The 19237-nt window shown below is 45.9% G+C and overlaps 2 protein-coding genes across 14 annotated transcripts in view; both read left to right on the forward strand.

Annotated features, from left to right (window-relative positions):
- heatr5a (HEAT repeat containing 5a) overlaps window positions 1-14474 on the forward strand; it is a 33622-nt gene extending 19148 nt beyond the window's left edge. For all 3 annotated transcript variants that reach the window (XM_062522314.1, XM_062522316.1, XM_062522315.1), the window contains 15 exons: window positions 1458-1602; window positions 2014-2193; window positions 2855-3085; window positions 3673-3851; window positions 4806-4874; window positions 5252-5431; window positions 6568-6793; window positions 7149-7388; window positions 7770-7897; window positions 9230-9377; window positions 9625-9921; window positions 10209-10433; window positions 11148-11296; window positions 12026-12236; window positions 12678-14474. In XM_062522314.1, coding sequence (XP_062378298.1) covers window positions 1458-1602; window positions 2014-2193; window positions 2855-3085; window positions 3673-3851; window positions 4806-4874; window positions 5252-5431; window positions 6568-6793; window positions 7149-7388; window positions 7770-7897; window positions 9230-9377; window positions 9625-9921; window positions 10209-10433; window positions 11148-11296; window positions 12026-12236; window positions 12678-12976 — 2907 coding nt within the window. In that variant the 3' untranslated portion in view covers window positions 12977-14474. The remainder of the gene's footprint in view (window positions 1-1457; window positions 1603-2013; window positions 2194-2854; window positions 3086-3672; window positions 3852-4805; window positions 4875-5251; window positions 5432-6567; window positions 6794-7148; window positions 7389-7769; window positions 7898-9229; window positions 9378-9624; window positions 9922-10208; window positions 10434-11147; window positions 11297-12025; window positions 12237-12677) is intronic.
- A 520-nt stretch (window positions 14475-14994) lies between these two features.
- Window positions 14995-19237, forward strand: part of hectd1 (HECT domain containing 1) — a 38854-nt gene continuing 34611 nt past the window's right edge. For all 11 annotated transcript variants that reach the window (XM_062522296.1, XM_062522307.1, XM_062522297.1 and 8 more), the window contains exon 1: window positions 14995-15234. The gene's annotated coding sequence lies outside the window, so the exon portion shown is untranslated. The remainder of the gene's footprint in view (window positions 15235-19237) is intronic.

Genomic DNA, 19237 nt, shown 5'->3' on the forward strand with positions numbered 1-19237 from the left:
CACACAGATTCACTATCTCTCTGGCTCACACATACACACACATACTCAAATACACACAAACCCAAATTAGCTGTGCCTCAGTTCCTCTTTTCTGTTGGCCGTCTTCTCTCTCTCTGTGGCCCGAGGAAGAGAGGGAGGAGAGGGCTCTGCTCCCGCCAGGGGGCTTATTCTCCTCTGTGAGAACCTCACCCCACTCCACTCCACTCCCCACCTCCCGCCAACAAACCCCTCTCAGTCCCCTCTTTGTACATGCCCCGCACCCACTCTCTCAGGCCAGACTATTATGCCTCAAAAATACACACATTTCTGCAAACACACACACACACACACACACACAGACAGACAGACAGACAGACGCACGTACACAGGCACGCACACAGAGACACTGACAGACACTCTCTCACACACGCGCGCACACACACACACACACACACGCATAACTTCAGTGGTTATTTGCCTCCAGTTTCAGGGCTGCCTGTCTCTCACTGCGAGCACGCAACCCTAAGGAGCTAACAGCTTTGTTTGCATGCATGTGTGGTTTTTTGTTTTGTTGTTTTTTTGTGTGTGTGTATTTGCCTCTGGTTTGTACTCTGATATGAGGACAAGGGGTCCTTATGAGGACAAGATTACGTTGAGGACAAAGTCAGTCGAGTTAATCTATGTCTCTTATCATCTGAACTAAAAAAATATTGGGGTTTTATATCTGGTGCGCTTTGTGTCAACCCTCAAGAAGTTCATCTCATCCCCAGATTAATCATCTGAAATTGCATCTATATCATCGTCACACTCAAACGATCGGTGTTGTTATCAGCTTGACCCAGTTAGGAGAGTAAACGGGATGCTCATATCAGAGCCTGTGTCTGCAGTCTGAGTGAGTGTCTGCTGGCCTCGCCCCGCAGCACCCCACAGGGCCGCTTCTCTGCCTCTAACACTTTTCCATTACAGATGATGGACATGCCGCTTTGGAGCTGGGCCACCGCTGTGTGCTGTGGCTTACTTTGGCATGGCAGCTGCCGTTTTTGCTGGTGTTGGTTTGAAGAGACGTGTGTGTGTGTGTCTGTGTCTGTGTCTGTGTCTGTGTCTGTGTCTGTGTCTGTGTCTGTGTCTGTGTGTGTGTGTGTGTGTGTGTGTGTGTGTTTGTACAAGGATGATTGGAGGTCTTTCAGTTCTTAAACTTGCTGGTGTTTTGGGTTAAGATGTGGACGTTTATTGTGGCTTATTTTAACAAGGTGGCTGCTGTGTTTTTTGTGAGAATCATGAGAATTCTGGTGAATCTTGTGTGTCCATCCATGGTGATGAGCGTGCGTTTCAAATCCTAAATACATTGGGGGTTTTGGGTTAAATTGAAGGCATTTATTCCGCATATATCTGCACCAGGAAAGGTTAAGAGTGGGTGTGCCTACTTCGAATATGATGTAAGTGTGTGTGTGTGTGTGTGTGTGTGTGTGTGTGTACAGGTGAATATGTGCAGCTCGTATCTGTGGCTGCGGCGGGCAGTGGTGGCCTGCCTGAGGCAGCTTGCCCAGCGGGAGGCGCTAGAGGTGTGCGAGCATGCAGTCACCCTGGTCAAGGAGCTGCCACGGCGGGACAACACACAACTAGGTCAGTGACACCCACATACCGTACTCGCGTAACTCGGCCCACATAACAGGCATATCAGCTTACTGATTAGTGTGAAAGACTGCCTTTGGTGCATGCAGTGCACATCTGTATTGAACCTAACAACCTGTACCTGAACGGTTCAGTACGGATACCGAATGTACCTTTACACCCTACTAAATGAATAAAGGTAAATATGTGTATGTATGATCATTTGATTATGGAAATCTCACTATGAAACCTGTCATCTGTCAACTGTTTGACTAGTGGTCTTGGATTTATTAACGGCTTTAAAAATGTTTCTATGTTGTGGCTCTAAGTTATGGCTAAGAGGAGTGGTCAGAATGGCTGGACTATGGGGACTAGGTGGGGATAATGATGACGCATTAGTAACGACTCCTCGCCCTGTGTCAGATGTGACCATTAAAGAGGTGGGCCTGGAGGGGGCGCTGTTCTGCCTGCTGGACCGTGAGTGGGACCCGCGTTTGCGCCAGGACATCCGGGAGACGCTGGGCCACATGCTGAGCTCGGCTGCCACGGGCAAGCTGGCACACTGGCTCAAGCTCTGCAAGGACGTGCTGCTGGCATCTGCAGGTGGGCACAGGGTCTGGGCACACAGCATGGGTAACGTCATTGCTCACACAATTGACCCCCCCAACATACACTCAAGTTGAGTACACAGTATTTGCTATACCCTTAATATATAGCAGGACAGAATTACTCATGGTACATACACACACTTACAGTGATGCACACATACAGTATATTCATGGTCAATAGCTGTAAATGGTGACCGGGTTAAACAATATGGATGTGTATTTTCCTCAGAGTTGAGTCAATTATTTGGTAAGAGTTTAATGCGTCAAGTTAAGATGAATTTCATTGCTGGTGATGCCCCTGGAAGTCACAAGTCAGTGAAGCCTTTCTCAATTGAGATATGCAATCTGGTGTCAACAAGGCTAGGCACACACACCCCTGTTCAGGAACACATACAGTATATGACACACATGGACGCCACTCTAAGGCCCAATTCACACCAAAGATCCGCGACGAGATGAAACCGTTGCAGGAGTTGCAGCGGCGTGAATTAAATGTTGCACCTTGTTGCCAGCTGTTGCAAGCCGTCGCAAAGCATTCGCCACGTTTAGTCGCAGTCGCAAGGTTTTGGAACGTCGCAGTTCATCTCGTGGCGAATCTTTGGTTTGAACCCCCCCTCCCGCCCCTTTAAAGCCGCCTCTCTCTGCTCCCCTCTCAGACAGCACAGCGGCAGGCGCACTGGAGCCCCAGCAGGACGACGATCGCGACGACGACGCGTCCGTGTTCCACGCGCGCGCCGAGTCCAGCGGGCCGTTCAGCAGCCTGCGCTGGGCCACGCGCGTCTTCGCCGTGGAGTGCGTGTGCCGCGTGGTGGCGCTGTGCGAGAGCGCCGACCCGGCCCACTTCGACATGGCCCTGGCCCAGGAGCGCCGCCTGCAGGAGTCCACCGGTCAGTGCAGCTGGGCAATAGTCATTTACGGACCGACGGAACACATACAACTGTGATAGAGATGCATGCATCACTGTCAGGTTGAAAATTGATGGGTCATTCATGAGTGAAAATGAACTTGTCAAACTACTTTATCGACACACATATTTGTTCCTACCAATACATGAAGTCATCGACACATCGGTCATCTGTCTACCCTGCACGTCCAGTCTTCTACCACCTCTTTCTTTCTCATTCATTCCCACGCACACACACACACACACACACACACACACACACACTCTCTCTCACTCACATACACACACACACACTCTCTCTCACTCACATACACACACACACACAATGAGTAAGTGATTTTGTGCTAATCTCTGGCACTACTAAATCAGCTAGATCAGCCTCTCCACTGGTCCCTGTACTGTATTTGAAAGATGTCACTTCTTATGCATGTGTCCATGTGCCCCCTAGTGGAATTAGATGGCTATAGCAGCTACAGTTGCCAGCTCTCTGACTCCATGCTGCCTGTTAGTGGATGACGAGCTAACGCGTGCCACCTGCTCAGTAACAGCCTCCTGTGTGTTCTCTGACAGACTTCCTGGTGCTGCACCTGGCCGACCTGATCCGCATGGCGTTTGTGGCGGCCACGGACCACAGCCAGCAGCTGCGGCTGGCCGGCCTGCAGACCCTCCTGCTGGTCATCCGCAAGTTCGCCAGCGTCCCCGAGCCCGAGTTCCCCGGACACGGCATCCTGGAGCAGTACCAGGCCAATGTACGAGCCAGCGCTCTCACTTTCTCGTTTTCTCACTCGTTCGCTTCTTCACCCACCCACACTTGCTCACCCCCACAGACTTGCTCACAAACTCGTCTTTCCCACGCATCTGGCTCTTGCCTGCAACTCACTTTTTCTGCCACATACTCGTCTTGCTCTCCCACTTCCTTCCTGTTTTTCTTGAACACCGTTCTGTGGTTTACCTGTCAGTATTCCACTCTGACTTTCTGTTTTGTCAGAATCTCTGTCTCTGTCTGTCTCTCGTTCCATTTCCATGTCGTCATAGTGGCACATTCTGCGATGTGTTCATTTGAACATCCTTTCATCTCGTTTTCTTTGAGTTTTCATCTCTTCACCTTCTGCTGCAGGGTTCATTAATATTCATCATTTGTTAATAGTGGTTTACTCTTTTGCTTTCATATTATTTTGAAAGTCTTAAGCTCTGTTTTATGTTCATGCTTGCATATGAACTCTGCATGATCATAACGATTTGCAAGACTGACATTCTAGAGTGTATTCTTAGAATTCCCTGGTCGTCGTTTATTTTTAGAATCAAAACACCTGAGCTTCAGCATCTGAGCCATCCCGATCAGATTACACTGACACTGTGTGTGTGTGTGTGTGTGTGTGTGTGTGTGTGTGTGTGTGTGTGTGTGTGTGTGTGTGTGTGTGTGTGTGTGTGTGTGTGTGTGCATTCGTCGTAGGTCAATCTATCGGTTATGTATCAATGTATATATTTCTGAGTAGGGCTGGTAGTAATCTGTATAGCTTTGATTTTGAATCTGTGAGTTGCGGTTGAGTGTGTTTTTTACTGAAGTACTTCACTCACTTCAAAAACTACAATGAAAATGTAATATGATGCAGATTGGTCTTCCAAGCTGATGTAGGTGTGTGTGTGTGTGTGTGTTTGTTTGAGTTAGTGTACTTTATAACACCTCTCTCTACACCTTGCAGGTGGGAGCTGCCCTACGACCAGCCTTCACTGCAGATGCCCCTCCTGATGTGACCGCAAAAGCCTGCCAGGTCTGCTTCCTGCCTCTTAATCACAGACAACATGGCTGAATAGCGCCATGAGAGATCACACACATGTCACACATAATATAAATGGGTCCCCCTTCAAATCACACCAGTATGTTGTTAAGCAAAATGGGGGGTGGTGTGTGGTTGTGAGTGTGTACTGTACAGTCATTTCATTGTGTATAAGCCGCAGGGCAGTGTTTTATGCAAGTTAAAAGAAACAAAACCATATTAACACCATATAAATTGCCCCCCCTGTATTAACCTCATAGTGGAAGAAATTTAGCAAAATCAATGTAGAAGCTGCGGCTGATAGTCGGGAAATTACGGTATTTCGGTGCAGTTTCCCAACCAGGTGTGTCTGTTGTTTTGCGCGTGTCCAGGTGTGCAGTGCGTGGATCTCCAGCGGAGTGGTGAGCGAGCTGAAGGACGTGCGGCGTGTGCACGAGCTGCTGGTCTCCTCCCTGCAGAGGGTGCAGGGGGGCCGCGAGGTGCCCAGCCTCCTATACAACGAGGGCACGGCGGCCATGGAAACACTCGCTGTGCTTAAGGCCTGGGCAGAGGTGGGTGCCACCTCTTTAATGTACTGGTTCAAGTTGTTCTATATGCAAGGGATTTCTTTTCTTGAAATAAGTAGTCATCAAATCCTCCATATTCTGTCTAGGAAAGCATGGAAGCTAAAATCGCATCTATAACGATTTGAAGCCGAGCAGAGTGGCACACAGCAGTGCTCCTTACAGCCGCCCACGGACATTAAAATTCTCATACATTGTATTTCTTATGTTTTGGTACAACTAAAGACTAAAGAAGTAATTTTCAGGGGCTTGATGACAGGCATGTTAACAAACAGGAAACTGCTTTGCCCACTTCAAGTAAGCTAGTGCACAGAGCCCATAAGTGAAGAGTGTGACTAAAAAGAGAATGGTTAAATAATTGAAAGATATCAGCCCCACATGCATGACATGCATACGAGTATTCCAGACTTCATCCTACATCTTTACTCTGAGACTATGTCCAAAACAGAATTCACTCTAGCAGCTTGTCTTTATAATTCTGTATTACAACAAAGGCAAAGCCCTAAGGTTTGCGCAACTTAAATCACAGAGGAACTATGTAGGTTTGGCGATTTCTTTGCTGTTTTCTCGTTTTACGCTGGCAGGTTTCTCTGCAGAGCTTCCCCTACAGCTTTAGTGTGTATATTTTACAACACTGCTATCGGTCTGTCTGCCTTTTCATGAGCGTGATCGCAAGGCTGCAAAAGCTTCTGTTTGTCATGCCACCGGCCTGGTGGCACAAACTTGCAAGCGTGTTTTTTCCACTCACAGGCGCTGGGGGGTAGTGAGACAGCCATCATTCAACCCGAAATAAGTCAAACAACCATTCCAGTGACTCCGAAGCTGATCGATTATGGCAAATTAAGCTGAAAAAATATTGCATAGTTCACCTTTAAATTCAGGCCCAAAAATATCTTAGAATGAACATTGGACAATGGACAGTACTAATTGTAAATCTCAGTTACTAGCTTTACCTTTAAAACTTGAAATTACCTTTACCGTTTTCCTGTATCGAATCAGCAACATCTGTATCGATACTAGGAGATCATCACTATATATCACAATGCTGATATTTTCAGTCTGATGTAGCCCTGTGTAGAACTCTTCAGCCCTTAAGCACCGTGTCGTTCCTCTGTCGGCCGCAGGTCTACATCGTGGCCGTCCAGACGGCCAGCCGGAGCGACGCCACCGAGCCGGACGCAGACCAGGGCGATGGAGAAGGACCCGACGGCCCGCTGGCAGAGGACGCCAACCTGTTGAGGTTTGTGCAGACGGACCTTCCCACCCTGAGCCGCCTGTGGCTGGCCGCACTGCAGGACCACGCGCTCCTCACCCTCCCGTCTCAGTACGCCCAGCAGCTCCCCGCCTCAGGTGAGTGAGTGACCCCCCCCTCGGCCTAGCTGCCCGTCTCAGGTGAGTGAGTGACCCCCCCCCCCCTCTCGACCTGCTGTATGGCTCTTTCTAAATGAGAGAGGCTAGTGGTCACTTTGCACTCATGGTATCTTTACAAGGTTGTGCTAAGAAATGGTCATTTTGTGAATCGTATTTGAAGATTGAAGCCACAGATAATGATGATTGTTGGATATTGTGTGACCAGGTGAGACACTTGTATGGTATTAAAGCATGGCTGTTTTTTTTGTCTCATACCCCATTTGTTCCACTTGTCCTTTTCTCCCTCTCTCCCTCCTCCTCCTCCTCCTCTTCCTCTTCCTCTCTCCTGCTCCAGGCGGGACGTTCTACACGGCGGAGACTCTGGAGCAGGCGCGGCCGCACTACTGCAGCTCGTGGGCGCCCATCCTGCACGCCAGCGCCCTCTGGCTCAACAGCACGGGCTTCATCCTGCCGGACGAGGGCCCCGCCAACCTGTCCCGCCCCGTCACGCCCACCTCCATGGGCCAGTCCGCCTCGCTGAGCAGCGTCAAGTCCCCCGAGGACATCAACGCCGAGCGACTGCACCTCATACTGGGTCAGAGACCGTTGCACACTCCCTTACTTAATACTTAATACGCACTGCTCTTTTTTTATTGCTTATGTTACATTCACGCTTAACCGTATTCCTACATTTCCTTTGGGATTAATAAAGTATCTATCTATCTATCAGTCTATCCATCGGTCTTGCTGTCATCCGTCCTTCCAACCAGTTTTCAGCTGTTTTCCCCTCAGTTCAGATTATTAGTCTTCAGGACCTGTGGTATAGGATGGAGATATTGTGGCCAGATATCCTGCTGTGAAAATTAACATCTCTATATGCCGTGTTTATCTGAAATGCACAAGACAGGGATCTACAGACGAGTCACGAGTGGGTATGGAGGGGGGCCTCATCCGTACTCTCTCTCTACCCCTCTAGGTATCAGTGTGGAGTTCCTGTGCTCCCCCCACTCCCAGGACCAGATGGAGAACATCACGTCCTGTCTGCAAGCGCTGCAGTCCCTGCTGGACGTACCCTGGCCCCGCGCCAAAGTGGGCAACGATCAGGTATGAATGTGATGGTTGTAATGGTAGAATGACGGGTAAATGAATAGACCTCTTTAACTCTCCACTTCTCTGCTTATAATCAATAATATGTTGCATTACATTACATTTATCCATTTGGCAGATGCTTTTATCCAAAGTGACTTACAAGTCAGGAACCACACTTAGGTTTCAGTACAGAGACCTTGAAGTAAAAGTTGATGGGAGATTGTGTTGGGACCGAGGGCCATTCTAGTAGGCATACAGTGAAGCGAATGTAATGGTGGTCAGAGGGGTCCAGAGGCTCAACCACTAGGCTGTCTGTGGCACACTTTGGACTGAGAATGGGGTCAAGTTCTTTACAAGCTTTGTGCGTTGGAATGTTGCAATTGCATTTTACGGCCAAATAAGTGATAATGAAAGTGAAATGTAGGTACAGATGACTATTGCCTATTGACTGATGATTATTGACTATTGGCTGATGACTGTTGACTGATGATTGTTCACTATTGACTGATGATTGTTGACTTGACTGTTGACTATTGACTGATGATTATCGACTGTTGACTGATGGCTATAGATTATTGACTGACTATAGATGTTATTGACTGCATTAGTTGCGCTTTTAGTAAGAAAATCTAGGTGTCCCTATATTTCAGTTACCTCTGAGTGTCTGGTTTCTCTCCCTCTAAAGAGGTTCTCTGTAGAACTATTGTTCCGTGTATATCCGTTTGTCATATGATCCCAGACTGTAACAGAACAGACGGCACTTTTTTAACGGTTGTTTGCCGATGCCAGTGTCTTGAGCAATACAATGCGACACTCTGTGACGACGCATAGCAGAGGTGCCTGTGTGTAAATGCAGCGTGTCTTGTTATTGACCCAGTGCTGCCTTTGCTCAGAGAGGAATGTGCGGTATTTGTCCTGAGGTGGAGCTGTGCTCTGCTCTGCTGCTGTGGCTGAGACTGCCAGCCATTCTTGTTGTTGAATTTCAGTGGTTTCATATGATCGTTCCTCATGTTCACTTGTTTCCACGATTTTAGTGCCGGACTGAAAAACAGCTCACTAGGTGTTGCTCTCGGTTTTGTAGTCAATTGTGACTTGTGGCGAATCCGGCGATTAATTGGCTCATATGAATTCTGTGATATTGTAATCAATCCAATCAAATTGAAGTGTGTGTGTGTGTGTGTGTGTGTGTGTGTGTGTGTGTGTGTCTTTGTGTCTGTCTGTCTGTGTGTCTGTGTGTGTGTGTGTGTGTGTGTGTGTGTTAAATGAATAGATGTAAATGTCCACTTGTGTCTGTGTGTGAGTGAGAGAGAGAGAGAAATTAATGTGTGCGTGTGTGTCCTTCCCCAGGCCCTGAGTGTGGAGCTGTTGACGGTGCTGCACAGGCTGATGGTGACGCGGGAGTCCGTGGAGGTGCAGCTGGCTGTGCTGCAGCTGGTCAGGCAGGTGGTGTGTGCCGCCCAGGAGCACGTCCGAGAGAAACGCCACAGCGCAGAGGGTCAGTCCGTCTCCCCAACTCTCTCCATCTCCTTTTCTTTGTGTATTCATGCCTCCTTCTCTCCCTGATCTTCCTTGGTCAGTCTTTTTTTTTCTCTGTCTCTTGGCTTGCTGTCTGGCTCACTGTCTCCCATGCTCCATCTGTCTTTCCCATTTATAAGTGAGAGTGTTGAAAGTGAATCAGCTCACTTGAGCGCGAAGTAGTAACGCTGCAACATTGCTGAAGTCCCTTTGCTCTCGGCCTGCAGTGGACGACGGGGCAGCGGAGAAGGAGACCCTGCCTGAGTTCGGGGAGGGCCGAGACACGGGCGGCCTGGTGCCGGGCCACTCGCTGGTCTTCGGGGCCCTGGAGCTGTGCCTGTGTGTGCTGCTCCGGAAGCTGCCGCAGCTCAGCCCCCGACTGGCCGGAGGGAGCCCCACCTCGGGACAGGGGCCACAGGGGGCGCCCGCGGGTCTCAGCGCTCCGCTCGACGCCAGCGACTGCAGGCTGGTGGCCGCAGCCCTGGCCATCTTGTCAGACCTACCTTCCATCTGCTCCCCAGAGGGTAAGCTAGTGTGTTTTTAATCTGTCTGGATGTATGAGTGTGTGTGTGTGTGTGTGTGTGTGTTTGAGAGCTGACGTGTGCACTCTAATTGTGTGCCGGATTCTGTGTATGTATGTATGTTATGAGCTGTGTATGTGTTCCGTATATGAATCTGTATGTGTTTGTAATGCAATTATATAGGTTGTCGTTTGTGTCTGTGTGATAGCATTTCTGTTTTGGTATCAGTAGTTCAAAAGCACTTACGAGTGTGTGTGTAATGTGTATGTGCATATATGTGTGTGTTGCAGGCAGCGTGTGTGTGCTGCCCACGGTGCTGTACCTGCTGGTTGGGGTGCTGTGTGAGCTGGTGCGAGGGGTGGGAGCGGCGGCCGGGGGCGCGCTGGTCTCGGGGGCCCTCCAGGCCCTCCGCAGCGTCCTGTCCACGCCGCTGAGCCGCGCCGAGAAGAGCCGAGAAGCCTGGAGCCACCTGCTGCGCTGTGCCCTGCACACGCTACTGGACTGTGGAGACACAGGTACATGCATTGTATATGCACTGCCCTCTATAAGCCTATTTCACAAGATGTCACCACTGTGTAAACTAACTTCCTCTGGAACAGCTCAATCTATAGAAAGACAGAAACAGGAAGATGTTTTACCCTGCCAATTAAGGCATCATTAGCATCAACTAAGCCAGACACCTGGACACTGTGAAATTGGCTCATACTGACACTGTAAAAGATGTGTTATACACTTATTCATGGGTTTCATCAGGTCCCTTGCCACAGGTGTATAGAATCAAGCACAGATGATTAGAATGCAGACTGCATGGTGCTTGATTAATACACCTGTGGAAAGGGACCGAATGAAACCCATGAATACACATGCATGCATAAGTGAACACACGCACACGCTGCTCCCATGCATCATGCTGTTCTCTGTTCTACAGTACTCTTCCAGCCCACTGAGACGTGGCTAAATGCATTGCATACACAGATCACACACTGCTCTACAGAACATTATAGTCATAGCGGAGAGTGGGAAGCTGGGTTCACAGACACCCTGAAGCACACATGTGATTTGCAGTATTCAGCACTGCTGTGCTTTCTACTGAGAAATCTCTTTGCTGTGCACTGGACAATGGTCACCTGCTTGACATCCGCTTTGTTCCAAATCCCCTTGTGCACACCTGAGCACACATACATTCTGACGTACTTATCACTGCGTTTATGTACGCTCTCTTTCTGCAGGTAAGGAGGCGGTGGCCGATGAGGTGACCCTGCTGACGGGCCTCACCATCTTCCTGCTGTGGGCGAGTCCAGAGGTCACGTCCGCCGAGCCGCTGCAGACGCGCCTCATTCAGCGCTTCAAGACCAACCTCCAGTCCAAAGACCCCATGGTCAGAGTCCAGCCACTCAGTCAAAGATCGTATAGTTACTAAGATGAATCATAAAGGGTTTTTTCAATGGAATGAAATGGCACCACTTCCGCCTCCTAAAGGGGCGTGATCAGTGACGAGATAATCGGTTTAGAACGGTGTAGAAGCAGCAGAAGCAGTTGCCGTTGATAACAGGTTTATTTCTCCCATAGAAATACATTGACACCGGACCTCCCGTTTGCCTCCTAAATGGGAGTGGCAGAATTTACCCTCATATGAATCGTCTCGCTTTATAAACCGTCTCTGACTCAGTCCACCAACATCTCTTAACTGTCCATTCCATTTTCATTCTGCCTTCAGATGTATTGATTTTTAAGCACTTACTGTGGTGAATGGATACAGGGTTTAAAGTTATCAGGCTTTCAGGTGTGGGCCAGGACCTTTTAGGAATTGAAAATAGATAGTTCTATGTAACCACATCAAAAATATCTGACCGCTTCAGGCATGGTGGTTTTCACTGCTTTAACCACTGTGGATATACGTAGTTCTCTCTTGTCAAATTTAGTGGGCAAACCATTGAAGTTATACTTTAAATTCAAGGAAGCCGCAGTATTTATTTATTTGTTTGTTTGTGTGTTCTCCCTTCTGCGCCACGGCAAGTCAAGTTTCAATTGGTTTTGCTGATTTTGTTTTTGATACCTCTGGTATGCTACTGTCCTTATAACTGCTCTGATTTTTGACTCCGCTTAGGTCCAAAGGCGAAGCTTCCAGTTGCTGACCTCTGTGTTCCAGAGCCCGGCTGGCGCGTCAGGGTCCTTCATGCAGGCCCTGGGGGCGGCGGTGGTGGGCTACCTGCGCGAGGTGGAGAACCGGAGGCCCCAGACGCAGGAGGAGCTCCACGCTGTGCAGGAGGGGGCCAGAGCACTGGAGGCGCTGGTGCAGGCAGCAGAGGAGACGCACCGTGAGTTTGGATGTATAAAGCCCAGTCTTAGATTGGAAGCTTTTGCTTCAATGGAAATCTCCATTGTTGTTAAATGATCTTTTTAGTTCAGGATTAGGCTTAATTCATGTACAGGTACCTGGTCCATAAACATAAGGCAATACATCTTGCATTGGATATGACACTTGCAGCCACTACTAGATCTTAGAAACTGCTACAACAAAACACAAGGCACTCCACAAGACAAGGACTCCCATGCTGCCACATACTTCTGAGATGAAATGAAAGAGGAGGGCTAATTCTTCTTAGAGTGCACTTGGTGATGAAGTGGTGCCATGATTGTGATTAGATAGACAGGGTGTGGAGTAGCTGAGTGACGGTGCTTAGTCATGTGATAACGATTGATGATTAACACAGCTCACGGCTGATTGAGCTCATGCTGTGACGGTGGGTTTGTTTCAGGCCCCCAGCTGGTGTCCGTGCTGCTGCCTGTCCTCATCTCCTTCCTGCTGGACGAGAACGCGCTGGCGTCGGCCGCCGGGCCCTCGCGCTCGCTGCACGCCTGGGCCCTGCAGGAGCTCATGCGGCTGGGGCCCCAGCACCCCTCCGTCCTGCGGGACCTCATGGCGGCGGCGCCCGCCATGAAGGCCCGCCTCGAGGCGGCCATCAAGGGCAGCCAGGAGCGCTCGAGCACCAAGAGCACGCCGCAGCCGCCTAGCAAGAGCTCGCCCAGCATCCAACTCAAGACCAACTTCCTGTGATGGCTGCATTTTTCTTTTTTTCTTTTAAACAGCTGCAAAAATAAGAGAGAAAGGGGAGGGCAAACACGCCAACATGCTGCACATCAGATCACTCAAACTGTAGAAGACAATAATACTGTTGTAACTCTAAAAAGGGTATGCACTTCCCTGTGCTGAATAATTTTTAAGGTCGTGAGTTTGTCTTTTAAAAAAAAAATGTAGTTCATTTTTATGGCAGTGTGTTAACCTCTGTGAGGATTATAATCCAAATATGTACTTGTACACTCATTCACTACAGCTGTAGTATTTTAAACACTAGTACACACAATAGGATAGATAAGGGAGTAAATTTGCTTCTGAGCAAAAAAAATATATATGGCAAAAAGATACACTATTTTTAGAGGACTGTTTCTGTTTGTTTTATTACCGTGTCTGCAAAGTTGCCTTCACAAGTGGAAAGGTCCCTTGTCTGTGTGTTTGTGTGTAAGTGTGCGAGATGCTTTGGTGGGCTTCGTCTGTTACGTTGTGACCGAGTGTATTGAAGTGGATTATGTAATGTCTTCATCTGCCCCCTGAAGCCATCAGCAACACTAAACAGAGCTCCAGTTCTTACTAGGTGCAGATAGCTCCTCTACCCTGCACTCCAAACACACGAGCCGCCTTCTCCTCCACAATTATCTCCGCAATCACAAAGTGATTGTTCAGCGCAGTGTTTATAATAACACTCTCAAGTCGCTTCATTTGTATCATGCAAAAAAAAGTCATTTCAATCATGCAAGAAATTAAGTGTGCACTATACTATTGCAGTATTATTGCTTGGAATAGGAGCATGAGTCTGTGTCAGATGTGGTCACCAAGTACATCTGGTGTGTGTGTTTTGACAGAGAACAGTAATCACAGTGATACAGTACATCAATTGGACTGATGTTATAAGATAGCCTAATGTGCCGATGTTCCCAGGAGTCTGTGTTATGGTCTGTCTGGATTTTTAGAGGTAGCCCTGTAATACAATATCACATACGTGTAGTTGAGCTCTGTGTTGAAGAATCATTGACGCATTGATTAGCGTGTCATTCACTTAAGTACTGCTTTGTTCCTGACTGGTCATAACTTGGGCTGGCCTTATTACTGGACACATTACAGGACATATTTTTGAAGAAATTCTCATTGCTTCCAAAAAGGGAAATAATTAATTAGAGTCTGACTGGTACTGATTTTAACATGAGAAGAGATTATTTAGGAATGTTTACACAGCAATGATATACATGTTGCTTAGCAGGGGTGATGTATCAGGAAAACCGACTGTACAACAGACTAGAGGCAGGATACCTTCCTGCAGTAGGCTTCCAGTCTGGCAACAGAGGCACTCTTGACAGCTTCTGTCTCTAGCTGTGTTGGTACTGAGCACTTTTCCTGTGAAAATGATGAATGATGCAGTATTTGTAATGTAATTCACCATATATTTTGTACACTGTAAATTGTACAGATTAAAAAAGAAATGCCAAAACTTTGTGTTGAGTGTAGACCATGATATTGTTTAATATGTTGTCTTTTTTTCCACAATATAACACAAATTGAAGTGACCGAAAAGGTCACACTTGGCGCCTTGGAAAGGCACACAGATTAGCTGAAGGTTTGCTGGATCAGCAGCACAAATTATTTACCACACCATGTGATCTTAAAGAATTATTTATCTTAACCACTTATGTTTCCTGGGCTTCCTTTACACTAGGGAAGCTATTTATTTATTTACTTATTTATTAAATGACCCTACTTCTAAACAATTAACTACTTAACTTTCATAATATTCGATCCACCATGTTTTACTCCAGAAATATTAATTCGAAAGTTGTAAACATCAAAGAAAATTAACAGGGTGTGTTAACTGAGTGGATTTGGCATTTTACTAACTACTTCATCACGAATGAACTAATTCATCCTTTCAAGAGTGGATCAGTGGGTTTCTGATGAAATGAGGAGTTGTGATATGACATATCTTAGCGCCCCCTGGCATATCACCGCAATGCTGTCTGCTCCTGAATAGTGAATACAAGTACGCTGCGTAGCCTCGTGATGCAAACGACGGGGGAGCCAACTCGTTCCCTCGACGGCTCTCCATTTCGGCTTGATTTATCCATAGCTTCGCCGTTCACTGACCTTTAGGTTTAGATAAAAGGGAAGCGGAATGAAGTTTTAGACACTTTATGTTGGCCTTCAATGTTAGCCACAATTTAATTTCACAATTTGTGTTTTTTCTTCTCGTCATTTGCTGTGAGACGGTAAGTGTTTTGGGGCTATGTTCGGGTTTGAAAGCTGAGTAGCCCAGGTTTCCTGCTTGGAGTTGCTGACATTAAAGCAGAGGCCTTGGGCTCACTTGGAACTCTAGACTCCCGGCTACCGTCGCAGTAGAGAGGCCGTGTTTGTTACATCCCATCTTGAAATACTGTCGTTAGCACTGCCGATGTAGATGTTGAGGAGTTTCTTAACATTGTGTGTTTCATACCTTGTTGCTTGGATCCAAACGGAGATGTATATCGTTAAAAATATATGTTACTACATTCCGTGCTTATGCTAGCATAACACCGTAAAATGCAATCCCAGTACTATCCGCTCGAGCTAACTAGCATGGATGACCACAAACGCTAGCCGTAGAGCTCGTGACATAGGAATTTGCAAACCAGAATTGATAGCACTAGCTGGATTTGTCGTAATTCCAGACAACGTTAACTGATGTAGGAAACTCAAGTTTTATGTTATATGTTAATGTCAACTTTGACAGATGCGTGTTGTGGTTGTGTATGTGTATCAGGTGTCTACTGTTGTATTTCTTACGTGTTGTGTTTTATGGATATATGTGTTTAACGACGAAAAATTACCTCAACTAGGGTTAGGTTAGCTCATTTAACGTTACGTTTAACGCGAGATAGCCAGCTAGGACACCCAATACAGCTAACGGTGGGTGACTAATTTTGGTATGTGGCTTATGAAACTTGTGAACCAAAATTGTTTTCATATTACAAACATTAACGTTAAGAACCTCTAACGGCACATTTACATTGACCACAAGATGATCAAGATGTGTTTCTGTACGCTGTAGCAACAGTGGGGGCCTTCGTTTACTTAGCTAAGGCAAGCAGATAGATATCCCAAAGCTAACTTCGACGAGTTAACGTTACCTTGCCTCGTTGCTTGGCTAGCGAAGTTAGCTAGCTTTTGGTTTACATTTCACCCACCCCTGGCCTGCTACATTAACTTGCGAAATAAGCCCCTACAGATCCTAGTGTCAGGATTAACTCACTCTTTTCGATCTAAGTCACTGAGAAATATCGATAGCTTGTTTATTAGTTAAGGTACATAAAATAAAAATAAAACCATAACGAGCTGACAATACAGGTAGCGTCAGGAGTGACGTTAACGTTATTGCTGGCTAATGTTGGTTAACGCGTTACAGTTTGTGGTTTCACCCTTTTTTTAGTTCAATAATATAGTTGGTTATGTTTTTAATACGCTAATATTCATTTTTACTTCGTGTGAACATCAGTTACCCCACTTATGTTAACTTTCCACACTGCTTTGTCTTACTATTAGCCTTTCTCTTACTGTGTTTTCCTTGTCATATGGCTAGCTTGTTGTTTTGTGTCATGGCTCGGTACTCAGATGCCATCTAGGTTGGAGGTGATGACATATCTCGTAACAACCAACTGAGTTTGGTATGAAATAATTGGTAAAGTTATAATGTTGTGCTTCCTCACCAACGTGGATTTTGAAACAGCCGTATGAACGTTAGCACACATTTTTGACATTGGGTATTCTCAGGCCTAGTCTGAATTTAAATCATGATATTCCAACGTCGTAAAAAATATATACCTCTTGAAACGAACCATTTCAAGCATTTTACATCTGATCTCATTGAAATCACCTAGTTATGTCGTTGATGGTGATGAGAGTAGCAGCTAAATTACAGTTCTCGTCAGAAATTAGGATATTGGTGCATTACAACTTTGTTGTCCTTGAGACAACTTGATGTTTGTGTGGAGGAGAGCTGGAACGACTTCTAGCTGTATGATGTAGATGGCATCGAGAGATTTTTTTCCCTTCAGAAGTGTCCAGATGTTTCTGTCACTTATGTTATGGCAGCTGTTGAGTCAACAAATTAGTCATGTGATCTCACGTATCCTTGACATGATGTCTGTGCCCTTCATGTAGACAAAGAATGCAATACATGACACACCAACCAGCGAGGTAGTTGTTGTGATGCACCACCACCATGGCATACAGCTCTGTTTTGATTAGGCCTACTTCAGGTGTAGGTTTTAGAGACTGAACTCTGCTGCAGATGGCTTACAGGGAACTTTTGCATCTGTTCACAATATGTTTGCAATATTGGGCAGGACAACATGAAATCTTAACCCCTGTGCTATGTAAAAAGGATACCATGGTGAGAAAATATCAACACAGAGTAAATTGAAATAACTGGGAATTGGTTCATCTCTGGCGAGTTTATTGAGTCAACAGTTGTGGCTGCCTCTTGGCAATTTCCTATTAATCTGATGATAAGAGGATCTCTTGTCATTGGCATCTATAAGAGGATAGTGGATCTACAGCAAGCCTGTTTACAGCCACCTCATGAAAAAAAACAAAGGGGACTGTCCAGCAAGCTTAATAAGCTTGGTTATACAGTCCTACTTTTTGGCAGCACTGTGAGCTATTGAGAAGAATCATGATGTATGATATAAAGACTGAAAAGGGAAGAAAACGAGAATACCAATAACTACACATACATACTGTATGTTACATGTTTGGTGTGGTCGACAGCCTGTTAAAAAAGAAAACTAACCTAGGCAGGATATCAAATTAGCCTCTCTTTATTTCCATTTTTTACCTCAAAAATGCTTATCACTGTAGTCTGAAATTGTCTGTTGTGTGTTGTAAGAATGTACTGAATTTTAGACTGATTTGATAGAAAATGGAATGAATAGCTGCAAGTATTAATAGTGCATCAAGGTTTTCAGTTATTTTTAAAATGTCTCTTCCAGTTATCTATAGGTAAAACCCAGTAGGCTACTGTTTCTACTTTTGAGAAATTGGTAGACTGTTTTTTTGAAGTGCTGGAGAGAGAAGAATGGTTAAAAAGATAACATCAGCTGGCCTATAGACGGTCACTGTTCCAGGGGTATGTTAAGGGTATGTAAATCAAGTGTGTGATATTCACTGTTACATGCAAAAGTATTTAGAGACAGTGTTCAGAAAATCATCAGCATTTTCACAACACAAAATATACTATTTATTTTCCTACCGTCTTTTGTTACAGTGAGTGTTTACGCTCTGGTGAGCCTATATTTCCAATTGCCATCTAAGTTAGCATACTGGGCTTCTAACGTTGTTGAGTTACATTGATTAAAAACTTGAATGTACCACTTGTTTACATATTCAGTCCCCATATGCTTTAGAGTAGCAGGGTAAAGAAGATTAGACATGTATCACAAATGATACCAGTGCCACGTGTTTAACCAAGACTGATCAATTGTACGTTTTACCTGTGAGTGGTTCAAGTAGATGTGTCTCTCTGGATATGTAAACCACTATCCTAATGTTAATCAGCCAGCCTGTGAAAAGACAAAGATTAAGACTAACAGCAACAATGATTCAAATGTTTATTTGAGTAAACAAATGTTTGATGTCCATTTGAGCACCATTGACGCCACAAGAAAAAAAGTGAATGTTAAATCATCACCTGCTTGTGTTGTAGATAAAGCTGCCCCCAAACCAATTATCCTAGGAAGATATTATCTTTAAAGTTCCTTCAAAGTTCATTGATCAGGATGTGAAGGTGTTCGTGTTAAGAGCCCACAGTCTGTTGCAGGGTGGAAAAAAGAAACCATTGTTTTAAAAGATCCAAGATTAAAGCATTTTGTGGAGGTTGCCTAGGATGTGGGGTCATAACATTTGGTCATATGAGACAAAAGTATTATTTTGACCAACACGGAAAGTGCTGCATGCATTGTAAATCTAGCACTGCCAATGCCTCAAGAATCGCGATCCAAGTTGTGAGATGAGAGGGGTAACCTGAGAGTATTTCTTGTCTACACTAACTGGGGATCTCATTGAAGTGACATTGGCCGGGTTTCCCAAAATTGTTAAGAAGCTCTTAAGTGCTAAGAACTTCTTAGGAGCGTTGTAAGAATGTTCTAAGAACGCTCCTAAGAAGTTCTTAGGACTTAAGAGCTTCTTAACGATTTTGGGAAACCCGGCCATTGAAGGTAGAGTGATTTGAAAATAAAT

This window comes from Sardina pilchardus, chromosome 20, assembly GCF_963854185.1.
Source record: "Sardina pilchardus chromosome 20, fSarPil1.1, whole genome shotgun sequence".
Classification (NCBI taxonomy): domain Eukaryota; kingdom Metazoa; phylum Chordata; class Actinopteri; order Clupeiformes; family Clupeidae; genus Sardina; species Sardina pilchardus.